This window comes from Ascaphus truei, chromosome 1, assembly GCF_040206685.1.
Source record: "Ascaphus truei isolate aAscTru1 chromosome 1, aAscTru1.hap1, whole genome shotgun sequence".
NCBI lineage: Eukaryota > Metazoa > Chordata > Amphibia > Anura > Ascaphidae > Ascaphus > Ascaphus truei.
This window is the reverse complement of record NC_134483.1, coordinates 40,442,329-40,454,828: the sequence shown is the minus strand read 5'-3', so window position 1 is coordinate 40,454,828 and position 12,500 is coordinate 40,442,329. Positions and strand designations below refer to the sequence as shown.

The 12,500-nt window shown below is 39.4% G+C and overlaps 1 protein-coding gene across 26 annotated transcripts in view; it reads left to right on the top strand.

The window, feature by feature from the left end:
- The window catches only part of TCF4 (transcription factor 4), a 408,258-nt gene that overhangs the window by 306,040 nt on the left and 89,718 nt on the right, over positions 1–12,500 (top strand). The window contains exon 1 of one of the 26 annotated variants that reach the window (XM_075586861.1): positions 2,751–2,909. The exons of the other annotated variants lie outside the window; for them this stretch is intronic. Coding sequence (XP_075442976.1) covers positions 2,895–2,909 — 15 coding nt within the window. The 5' untranslated portion in view covers positions 2,751–2,894. Of the gene's footprint in view, positions 1–2,750; positions 2,910–12,500 lie in introns of those variants that run through there. 26 annotated transcript variants of the gene reach the window in all.

The window sequence follows — 12,500 nt, the reverse complement described above, 5'->3', positions numbered from 1 at the left end:
ACTCATTTTTAAGAGTGCGGATAATATAACATGGAACAAATGCCCGAAATATTCACTCCGTGGCTAAGTCACCGCCACTGATGGCTAATCCTTTGGTTTTCTGGCTTTTGTAGCTGTGCGTACACTGTAGCTGCCCGCGGAGACGCTGCCGTGAGAGTTTAGTGAATGATGCAAATTCTATACCGTTAAAGGAAAAACCGTACACTCGACAAACAGATATTTTGTTTATTACGGAGCGGGTTATTGTGCTGGCACAGATTCTGCATTGTACAGTTTTTGATATGGTGCCAGGCATCTGGCAGAGAATGTGTGTGCCATGCGTTTACCGTTCAAAATGCATTACGGAGGTTCTCCTGTTTGCCGTGATTTTTTTTTTATAGTTCTTTTGCCTACCTTATAAAGAAGCTTTGCCATTATATGTTCAACTCTGCAGGGCTCCTGATTCCTATAAGTTCAGTGACATACAGTATTAATTACCTGATTAAAAGCAGTGTGTATGTTGCACTAACCAGCTATAAGAAGCAGCAGATCTTCCCAGAGCAAATAATACAAAAACATACGACAACGACGCATCTAAAACCTGCAATAATTTGTGATAGGATTGTGAGGGTGAGCAGGCAAACCAAGTCAGTGCTGTTTAATAAAATAGCAAAAGTTAATTCTATGTACAAAACTGGACATATGCATTTTCCTTTTGCTCTTGAACCTCCTTTAAAATGAATTGTATTCAAAAAGTACATGATGCATTATTCTGTTCAGAATTTCACAGCATAACTGGTGAATGCATCATTGAAAATTCACAGAGCCGTTCCACATTTCTGCACATACCTTTAAAGAGACAACTAGAAATGTTACTGTTGTGGTTACATAGTTAGTACAATTTCTGATCCATGTACATATTGCAAACCTTGCACACAAATTTCTATTTTCAATGATTTAATTAAACAGTACACGTGGTGCAGTTTTATAGGAAAATGTTCTATTTTCTGCCCCAATTTATTAGCGGCCGCCAGGGTCATACAGCTACTGTATGATCTTTTAGACAAGTGTCAATGGCTACATTTGATGTTTGAATCCCCCCCCCCCACACACACACACACAATTTGTGATGAACTTGCGATTTAGTGAAAGCTACACCGCTGATTAAAGTGAAGCATGATAAAGGTGTTGTACAATTGAAACTGCACATAAAACCTGGCAAAATGTCATCCAGAAGGTGAATTTGCATCTTCCCTGCTGGGTTTCAGGCCCATTCAGCAATTTAGTGGTTAAGACCATGTATGAACTATCACTAATATACGCATGAGTTAAGTAGTCATATGCAGAACCCTGTCATTATTGTAATTGCCCTTATTGCGTTCTACTAGCAAGTCTCAAACCGTCTCTCAAACTTGTTGTTTGGGAAAGGTTATTTGTCAGGTTGTCAGGGCAGAAAAAGTCAGAGATAATGCCTGTATTCATTGTGTATATATTGTCAGAACCAGCTGTAAAGCCTTTTCTGCTAAAACTTTATAGAGTGGCAATGCACCGGTAAATGTGCCAGCAGCTATTCTTTTATAGGGAAAAGGAAATTGTAGGTATCATCATATTTAATGTGTCTCCTAAAGAGGGCACATTTTGGTAAATAGATGAGATCAAGAAAAATGGTGTGAAGTTTGACATTTTTATTGTAATGCCATTATTTGACAGGTGATGAGAACAATGTCATGATCTGCAGGGAATTATATAGTGTGCATTAATCATAATGTTATATAGCTTTTTGTTCCAAATGAATACTCAGATAAATAGCAAAAATGTAAATGTCAAAATTCTTCACCTATTAGCTTTAGATTTGGCCTAATGTATTAATATTGTCAGCAGTTTACAAAGTATGTGCATTTTTTTTTAACCCATAGCAGAATGTGAACATTGTATTTTATTTTATATGCACTACTGTTTTGACAATTTGAAATATAAATAAAAACAGCAGTACTAATAATATACCTGAAATGATTATTTTTCAAACAATTTGGGGGATTATTTATTAAGGTTACTCGGCTGCTAATGTGGGATAATGTTGCTTTATTGCAATAGCACTAGTTATATATCAAAGAAAAACAAAAGTCACATCTTTTGGTTTTATTTTTTGTCATTGTGCTGGGTTTTTTTTTTGGCCCCAGATTTTGCAGCTAGGAGCCTTTAAAAAAAAACAAAAAAAAAAACAGCACCCTTTATTTTTGCTAAATCTGCAGACCCTTTTTGAATGAATCCATCAATATTTCTCATTTCCCAAATGCGTATACACACAGAAATAAAATAAGAAATAAAAAACACCTTCCCACTTTCCATTTTGCACAACGCTCTAGGAAGTTAACCAGCTTCACGTGTGCCAGCTTGCAAGTTATTCCAGCATCGTTATTTTCCAGAAAGAAATATAAAATCGGTTACAGATTGAGTTTATTCAGCTTAATCTTTGATGGCTGGTAGTCTTGGAATTTTTTTTTTTATAATACATGAAAAACCTCTTCAAAGTTTTTGGGGTTTTCTGCACTGCATTCTTGGGGGCAGCATGAAGATCTAATGACATCAAATACCTTTTCAACTGATCTGGCAGGAAATTGTGCAGAAGAAACGCTTGGCTTCCTGTTTCAGTGTAAATGTGTTCCTCATCTGCTATGTTTACTGTAAAAAGGGATACAGGGCGATGTTGTCTTTGTGAATTTTCTGCCTCTTCTGGGGATTTCATTTCTCTATAGCTTTAGGACACACAATAACAATGCTGTCTCAGTACAGGATGGAATATAGGATTTGCCCAGTGAGAGCTGGTCCTTTTCCCTGGTATGTTTCAAACTTTTAGCAGGCAGAACTTCCACGAGAAGGTGTTTGCCTGAAGCACCCTGAAGAAAGACATCATAATGCTTAGCCTACAGGTAAAACAACGCCTGCAGGTTTCCGCTGTGCACAAGACACTCTTACTGTAAGAGTTTTTTTTTAGCTACCAAAAAAAATGCACCTTGAAAACTTAGCACTGTACCATACAGTATGTGGTGCATGTGGTAATTTGTGCTCAGGTGTAATATTTACATTTTTAAACATAAAGGGCATGTATATATATATATATTATATATATATATATATATATATATATATATAATATATATATATATATATATTATATTTACCAAGGCGTTTCTTTCGTGTAGTATGCATTTAGAGTTTTGTGCATTTTTTATATCACTGTGATTGCATATTACGTATTTTATTTCAAAAGACATTCAGAAACCACCTTTGAAATATTGAAAGTGAATATAGCCAATTTTATTTAGATTCCCTGACTAATGACCAGCATTTCTCACAATAATCTAGCCAGATTATTCAGTGTTTTAAAATATCCCACATGTATTTAAAAAAAAAAAAATTTTTAACAAATAAATCAGTTCTGTAGTATTAGATAATACCTACTACGTTTTTTAATTTGAAAATGCAACTCTTAATGCCATTTTTAAAGAGTTTTAATATACTGAGCATCATTTGATTTCTATAGCGGGTTTTAGCACACCAGCGGTGCAAAATATTTGTAACACTTTCCTGTTTGTGATAATTTGTTGCCAATATTCCCAGCCGTTTGAGCTACAAAGTGTAACAATAGATGATGTTACCTTAGTAATATAAGAATACATTGCAGCAGGTCAGTTATACTGATTGAAGGATTGATTTGAAACTGAAAGGCAGCCATTTAGTGAATCCTGGGAACCAGGATCTTGGTGATCGATCACGGGAGAACCAATCGATCGGCAGTTTAGGCAATTCGTTTTCAATAAAGGTAATCAAAGGCTGCATAGATGAAAACATTTTTTTTAAACTGCTTGGATTGCCTCTTTAACACTAGCAGGAGGAGCTAAACCCATTCTTGCATTTTCTGCACACTCTCCATACTGACATTGCTTAATGTATTAATATTTCATATTTGACTAATTTGCATATATCTAAAGCCAAAGGATTACACAGTTGCTTTGAGAACGGTGCCAGATTTTTTCTTCTTCTTCTAGGTGGAATAATTATATTTCAATAGCAAATGGGTTTGTGACTTTTGTGAAGAGAAATTCTTGAGCCTCTTAACTTGTTTCCTGTAAGCTTACATTCCCATAATAACAGATGTACAGAACCCTAAAAAAAGACCTTTAATTGTATTATGTCTTGCATGAATTAGAATGTGTGTAGTCTCATGACTATGGTGGTTTTAATATATATATATATATATATATATATATATATATATATATATATATATATATATATATATATATATATATATAAAATCATAAATGCATTGGGAATAGGAAATGGAATAAGGTTACACTGAAAAATCCTGAGGGAATTTTCTATTTTTAAAGTTTAATTGGTCCGTTTCCCATGGCACTTTTGTGCAAAGAGCAAAAAAAAATATGCCACTTTTCATGCTATTTTATAGAAGTGCAAATTTAGTAATGATCTCAGTACGTTGATGTACAATTGACACCCTACTCCTATACCTTCGGGTTTGCTGTATTAAGATACAATCTATATAGCTAGAGGCATGATGAGCTTTGGTTTAAAAAAAAAAAAGAGATAGTTTGGTGTGAGGGGATCAGAGGGGCATGAAGTGACAAAGGATATGAAGTCCCAAGATATTAAGGGATATGTATCAAGTTTGGCAAACACCGCGTTATTCTACATCAGGGGTGGGCAACTCCAGTCCTCAAGGGCCAACTGTGCTGAAGCTGAGATATCCTTAAAACCTGACCTGTTGGAGGCCCTTGAGGACTGGAGTTGCCCACGTCTGATGTAGAGAACCACAGTGTTTGCTAAACCAACAGGTCAAGTTTTCAGGATTACCCTGCTACAGCAGTGGTGGCTCAGTCAGTGGGCTCAGTTGTCGACTGAGCCACTGATTGAGTCACCTGTGCTGAAGCAGGGATATCCGGAAAACCTGACCTGTTGGTGGCCCTTGCGGACTGGAGTTGCCCACCCCTGCCCTACGTGAATGTGTCAACTAGCTTTGAGCCGTTTTCTCCCCTCCCCCTCCTGGTTAATTCATTTCCACCATGAGTGCTTTGGGGGGGTTGGTTACAGGAGGGTTTAGGGGAGGAAACCGCACAATATTGTAGTGAGTTGCACAGTATCAAACATTACACCTGTAACTGGTGACGTTTTTCTCTCTCTTTGCTCCAAAGAGATCTCCTGTAACTGTTCAGTAAGAAGCAGCAGGAGAAGGATTCATATGCAGGGCGCTGCTCGCACATTGACGCAGGTGGCCCCCGTGTTTGGCCCACATTGCACCATTTCCACACACACGGGGGGGGGGGGGGGAAGGAAAGTGTGAGGAAAGTTGGATTGCAGCTGTCAGGGAACCTGCAAATCAACATAGCACGTTAACAATGTATACAAACACTGGACATGGCGTTATCACCTCCACCACTGTTACAGGGCAAGCTAAGAGCCAAACAGAAATGCTTGTGTGTACAACGGAAGCACAAATGCTACTTAATTGCCCAGAAACTGAATATATAAAAAGACTATTACACAATTTATAAAATGCAAACAATGCCCCAGCATAGAAGGTTCTTTGTTGGTCAAAAATGCACATTTTAGTCTTCCAGTGTTTTCTTTAAAGTTTTATGTTGCCCCCACTACATCTGTGAAAAAATGTTGCTTTGCTTTTTTTCATCTTTAATCATGTTGTACTTTGCAGTGTATTAATATCACAGTGTTTGTCTTTAGAACTCTGCCTTACAAAAAAAGATGTCTGGATTTGGTTCTCCGAATAATGAAAAGCTCTACAAAACAATAACACAAATTAAATGTGATGTCTAAATGTTGTAACAAATAATTCGTTATTCAATCAAATCTGCAGTTGTGCGAGTAAGGGCCAGGTATTTTGAAGTCAAGGAGAAAGTACTATGTTAAAGACTAGACAGTATGTAGCTATACAATAGAGGGTCAATATATTGCATAACAAGCAATTGCATAACACACACCAAAATAAATCCATTCATTTCTATGTCTCGATAATTCATAAATATGAATAGGATTTTTAAACAATATATTAGATAAAATGAAAATATTTAACTATATGCATAAGTAACAGTATAATACACATTTTGCTGTTGCTATATAAAGCATGAATCATGTATGCATTTGTATGTTTATTTGTGAGGGGTATGTATCATCCTCATGATCACCTTTAGTCCTTGTCGATCCCTTGCTGGATGAAGTCGCCCCAATGATCTTCCATTTATGGTACTGTAGTTGCAAGTCTTTCTTCTCCACGTTCCTCCAACAAATTGATTTCATCCTCCCATCTTACCTTTGGTTGTCATTTTGGTCTTTTAATTTCCCTTTAACTCCAGTCGAGAACCATCTTTGTTCAACAATGGTCATTTGTTCTTGCGAGATGTCTGGCCCACAGACATTTTAATTTTTTTCTTCACCCCTGTGATGATGTCACAGACTTTTGTTTGGTTTCAAACCCATTCACTCTTTCTTCTCTTCGGGTAATATCCAGCAAACATCTCGCCATACTTATTTTGGGTTTGTATTTTGTGGCAGGACGGCCTAGCAGTAGGGTAAGAAAGAGTCCACACAATGTATTTGAGGCTTTAACTAACCCTTTTAGGGTTTATTTTCCAACATCCAAAACAAAGTATTGTAGGCACACTGTCCCTTTAAGGCAAAACCAAACCCATTAAAATAAAGCCTACTCCACCGTAGGGAGGCCTACTAAACATCCATGGCCAGTGACTCACCAACTGGGTAGCTAGGCTAACTTCCATTTCTAAACGCTACAAACTATAAAATATATAGTCCTTAGCTTGAGGTGCTGGGAAATGCATCCCAGGATTCTCCAGGCAGTCCCTCTGGATACTGTGGCACCTTGCAGAAAGGCAGCCCTGCTTCTTCCGCGGGCTGTGACTCCGTTTCCTGGGTGTGGGTCCCAGCAGACCCTGGGTCCAGCAGGCCTGGGGAACTGTACCAGCCAGTGTCCTACTGGTTGGGGGAAAGTATCTGTGCTCTGGCAGCTTGCTGGCTGCCATATAAACCCCCTTGCAATCAGGAGTTCATTCTGAATTGGGTGCACCTGCAGACTGCCTCTCCAGAGGAGTTAACCTCTTGCACCCTGGAAAACCTGCATAATGCAACCTACTCACATACAGAGTCTGTGACTGTCAGAATATATATATATATATATATTGTAGGTACAGGCTTGTAGGTGCAGGGCTAAATGTGCACCTGTAGGTAATGTACCTAGTGCCTGTAAAGTGGTGCTTAGATCAAACAGAATAATAATATAATAAGGCAGAAACAGTGCATACTGTATGATGGTAATTAATGCTGGTATGCAAGGAGAATATACCAAGGGAGTGTATAGGTTACCAAACAAACAAGTGTGGGATAGGAGTGAACATACAACAAACGAAGGGCATGTTATCAGGGGTGCAGTAAAACCGTTCCACCTCACTGATTCCATCTCCTTTTGGAGGGTATAAATGATAAAATACAAAACTGTAGCAAAAGAAGGTTACCATCAAAAAGTCCAAGTGTCCAAAATGGTAAAGTGTAACAGTTCATACAGCAGTGAAAACAATGCTGTTTCTTAGTTGGAAGTCCTCTACTTCCTGATGGGCAGAAACACGCTACTGTACTGGGTAAGATGCACAAAGAAATACACTTAGATCGGACTGCAGTACAGAACATATGAGAATGATTCAAATGAAGAAAAAATATTATAATACAGTACGAATGCAGAGTGCTACATAGAAGCAAAGCAATCATTTAACTGCTTAAAAAGAAAGTCCTAAGTGTGTCCATCAGGAACGGCGTGTCTTAAGACTCCTAAAGCTCCGCTTGTTGGATTACTATGGGTCTTCACTCAGGACAAAATTAGTCCAACGCGTTTCGCAAATCGTAGTTATTTGTCACTGCATTCGTACTGTATCGTAATATTTTTTCTTCATTTGAATAAATTTAATATGTTCCGTACTACAGTCCAATCTAAGTTAGGCTGCTCGTATCAACAGCAGGGCAAACTGACGGCCAGTATACAAAATATGTATACATGTGTAATATACTATAGATACATATACATGTATGTGTGTGTGTGTATATATACACACAAACACACACGCGCACACACGTAAATGTATAATATATATATTATGTATTCTAAATATATAATAGTAACACTTGTTTGTGTATATTGGAATATTTCAACAGCCTACTAGTGCTTACATTTAGCTGAATTGCCTTGGTATTTTTTTTGTAATTTAATTGAGATATTCTCTTTCTTTGTGCATACACTATATTCAAGAGACTTGTGTTTTCTCATATTTTGGGGTTCCGCTATTGAGCCTCCTTTATACATTTCTCTGTCTGGCACATTGTATGTCCCCCCCCCCCCCCAGTTTGTTTAGCTAATCTGTATTGACCAATGCTTGGTGTTTCGTATCCCATTCTCCGAATTCCCAGTGAAATGAATATACAAACAAACTCTTCTGCTTTTATGCTTTCTATCGTCAGTACTTTAGTTTCTTAATCGGGCGCAAACCATTCATTTGTCTTAAGTTACACGTAGATAATGTTTTCACCTCATCACACACAAAAGCTGTACAGATGTAGACAAAGAATAGGAATGTGCTTTTACACAGCTATTGAATGTTCTTACAAAAAAGGTATTATGGTAATGATATCCATTTCATATCTGTGCCAAAATCACATGCCAGTAATACCTGGTGTACACGAGCATCGTATCATACTATAGACCTAGATTTACAGAAGGTCTATATTGCAGAGTAAAGACTTTGTGTTTGGAAATATTGGGGTGGCAGTGATTATATATTCAGAACTCCGCTGGATTTACTCAGAATTATTATTCCTATATTGGTTGCCATAATTAAGTCGTCTTTGCACACACCAAACGAAGCGGTAACACCGTGTTGATTAACGATGGCAATACAAGTAGGCGTGAACTCATTACAAATCTGCATCAATCAGGGGTGGACCAGGACTAGATGATGACCAGTTAGGTTTCTAAGAGGTTAGTCTAATAATACATTATTGATGTAAATATCATGCATTTGTATCACTGATTCTAGGTTGGCTCGTCTTATCTTGCATGTGCCTTCAGTGGTCCAAGGAGAGGTGCACTCACAGTGCTTGAAATAGCTACTACAGTTGCTCAGCAACAACAGTCCTGTGTAATCACACAAACAGCCAATAACCCAAAGAATAAAGAGTAGGGACACCCTGGTGGTCTTTGCACTATAAGCTGTGCCACTATTCTTTATTCTATGTCTACAGTGGCCATTATACACACAGGCAAGATCGGCCTCACTCCAGCCTGCGGTAGGTGGTAAAAAAATGGCCGCTATTAATTGAAACCGATATCGCCAGGTATTGGGGCCTAGCGTGTTCATTACATAATAGTCGTTCATTTGTTATTTGCAGACATTTGCATGCTCATTTGTTTAATGTAATACTCTTGCATATATAATTAGGTAATGCACACTCATTGACGTGCTAATTAGCGATCCTGGGCTTACATTTTAGCCCCCTCACAGCACTGCGATAAAATGAGATTTATCACTGCGTTATTTAAGCGTTAAACGTATTTTAAATATGGAGGTAAATACAGTATATATATATTTTTACTATTAACGTACAGCGGTATCACCATATACGTTTTGTAAATCTAGGCCAGGGGCGGCTAACTCCAGTCCTCAAGAGCTACCAACAGATCAGGTTTTCAGGATCTCTGCTTCAGCACAGGTAGCTCAATCAGTGGCTCAGTCGAAGACTGCCTAACCTGTGCTGAAGCAGGGATATCGGGAAAACCTTACTTGTTGGTAGCTCCTGAGGATTGGAGTTGGCCACCCCTGATATAGGCCTATGTGGCATATTTTTACCCCTTCCCAGAAAAGATGCTCAGAAGCAAACGTCCACTGGTGGAAGTGAGACGTTCCTGCAGAGTAGAGGTAGCATTACCGTTTTATCTTCTCACCAAGAGTATTACAAGTCCACATTCTCATCCTGCCAACTATTAAATCCTACATAGTGTTAAATCTTTCTAACATACAGGCCAGGGAGGGTTACCACAATCTTTTAGTTCTTTTTTTCGTTCTCAAACACAGGACCACTACTGTGCAACCTCAACCACTGACACTAACCACAGTTGTGTTCATCACAGAAGTATAACCATTCCCTGTGCATTTGTAACAGAAATATACCCAATTCCCTGTGCCGTTGTAACATAAATATACCCATTCCCTGTGCATGTACTGTATAGCAGAAGTATAACCACAATATACCCTGTGCATGTATAGCAGAAGTATACCCATACTCTGTACCTCTGTAACAGAATCCTTGATGGAGAAGGATTTAGGAGTGCTTGTAGACAGCAGGCTTAGCAATAGTTCCCAAAGTCATGCAGTAGCTGCAAAGACAAACAAGATCTTATCCTGCATTAAACTGGCAATGGATGGAAGGGAAGTAAACCTAATTATACCCCTTTATAAAGCATTAGTAAGACCACACCTTGAATATGGAGTACAATTTTGGGCACCACTCCTTAGAAAAGACATTATGGAACTACAGAAAGTGCAGAGTAAAGCCACCAAATTAATAAAGGGAATGGACAATCTGACTTATGAGGAGAGTCTAGCTATATTAGATTTATTTACATTAGAAAAGAGGCGTCGAAGAGGGGATATCATAACTATATACCTATGTAGCACATGTACCCCCACCCTCTGGGAGATACTGTTCCAGCTACAGGTGTTGTGCTGCGGCGTACCTGTGAGGGTTCAGGAGAGCTGAGTTGTCTGTGGTGATATGGAGACCTGGACAGGCTTTTGGTGCCTTCTGATCCGGTGTTTAACGCCTCCAGCTTCAGTATGCTCTTAGAATATTAGAGGCAGTCCCCTCTGAAGCAATCTCATACACCCATGTGCACAGACTAGAATCCAGGCAGGTGTAAAAAGGAACAAGGGCTTTATTGGCAGTCACTGTAGTAGATGGTAATACAGCGGTTGCAGGGTTCTCAGAGTATTCCAGGTATATGGATGGTGCTGGCTCTTCTAATGTAGAGCCTTAGATGTTTCTGAGCCAGCCAGCCATGAGGGCCAGGCTGGCCTCTCTCTGCCACAGGGAGGAGACAGGCCACACACCTCCACTCTCTTGGAATGGTGGGAGTGCACTCCCTAACTTTGGCACTCCCTCCCTGAGGAACCAGAAGGGGAGGGCTCAAGGTCTGTACCCTGACAGGCTACACACAGATCATGAGTCACCATTACCTCTGCAGTCACTCAGAGAGGAGCAGGAGGGGGCTCAATTGCCCACAGGACTGCCTGTCACAGCCTAGACTGCTAAGGACTTATGTGACAGGAGGGAAAGAGAGGCAGAGTAGACTAACCATGTTACACATATATATATTCAGGGACAGTACAAGAAGCTTTCAAAGAACTATTCATCCCAAGGGTAGTACAAAGGACACAGGGTCATCCCTTAAAGTTGGAGGAAAAGAGATTTCACCAGCAACAAAGGAAAGGGTTCTTTAAAGTAAAGGCATATACATGTGGAATTCCTTACCTATGGAGATTGTTATGGTAGATTACAATAGATTTATTAAAAAAAAGGTTGGACATCTTTTTAGAAAGGAAAGTTATACAGGGATATACCAAATAAGTATACATGGGAAGAATGTTGATCCAGGGAGTAATCTGTCAATTATTGGAGTCAGGAAGGACTTTATTTTCCCCTTATGAGATATCATTGGATGATATGTCACTAGGGGTTTTGTTTGCCTTCCTCTGGATCAATATACTGTAAGTACGGATATAGGATAAAGTATCTGTCGTGTAAATTTAGCATAGATTGAACTTGATGGACATACGTCTTTTCTCAACCTCATCTACTATGTACCTTTTGTAACACCTTATTTGACTGGTTTCTAGTACTAAGCCTGTGTGTGAGAGTAGAGAAGATCTTCAATGTCTTCTGCACCCATTGGTTAAAAGCTCAGAATCTTCAGATAATTAGAGCACCTGGGGGATTAACTACATGAGATTCATTTTTTTTATTTTTTAAAGAGGGCATTTATCACAACTCTTACTATGTGTATATCTAAAAATATATAATCAGAGGCGGAGCTAGGGGGGACGAGTGGGGCATTTGCCCCGGGCGCTGCCGCTTAGGGGGGAGCAGGTTGGGCTGGCAGTGAGGGGCGGCAGAGGAGGGTGGGGGTGTAGTCCGCCCAAGCGGTCCAACCCGAAAGTCAATCGCAACTTTCTGTGTTTGCTGCTAGGACGGGCTCCCCTCCGGGTGGGGAGTGGGGACTTTTAGCTGAGAGGTGGGAGGGAAGGAGGGAAAGAATTGGATGGAGGGGGAGTGGGGACTTTTAGCTGAGAAGTGGGAAGGGAGGCGGGAGAGAAATGGATGTAGGGGGGAAAAGGATGGAGAGGGGAATGGAGGGGGAGGAGGAAAGGAAT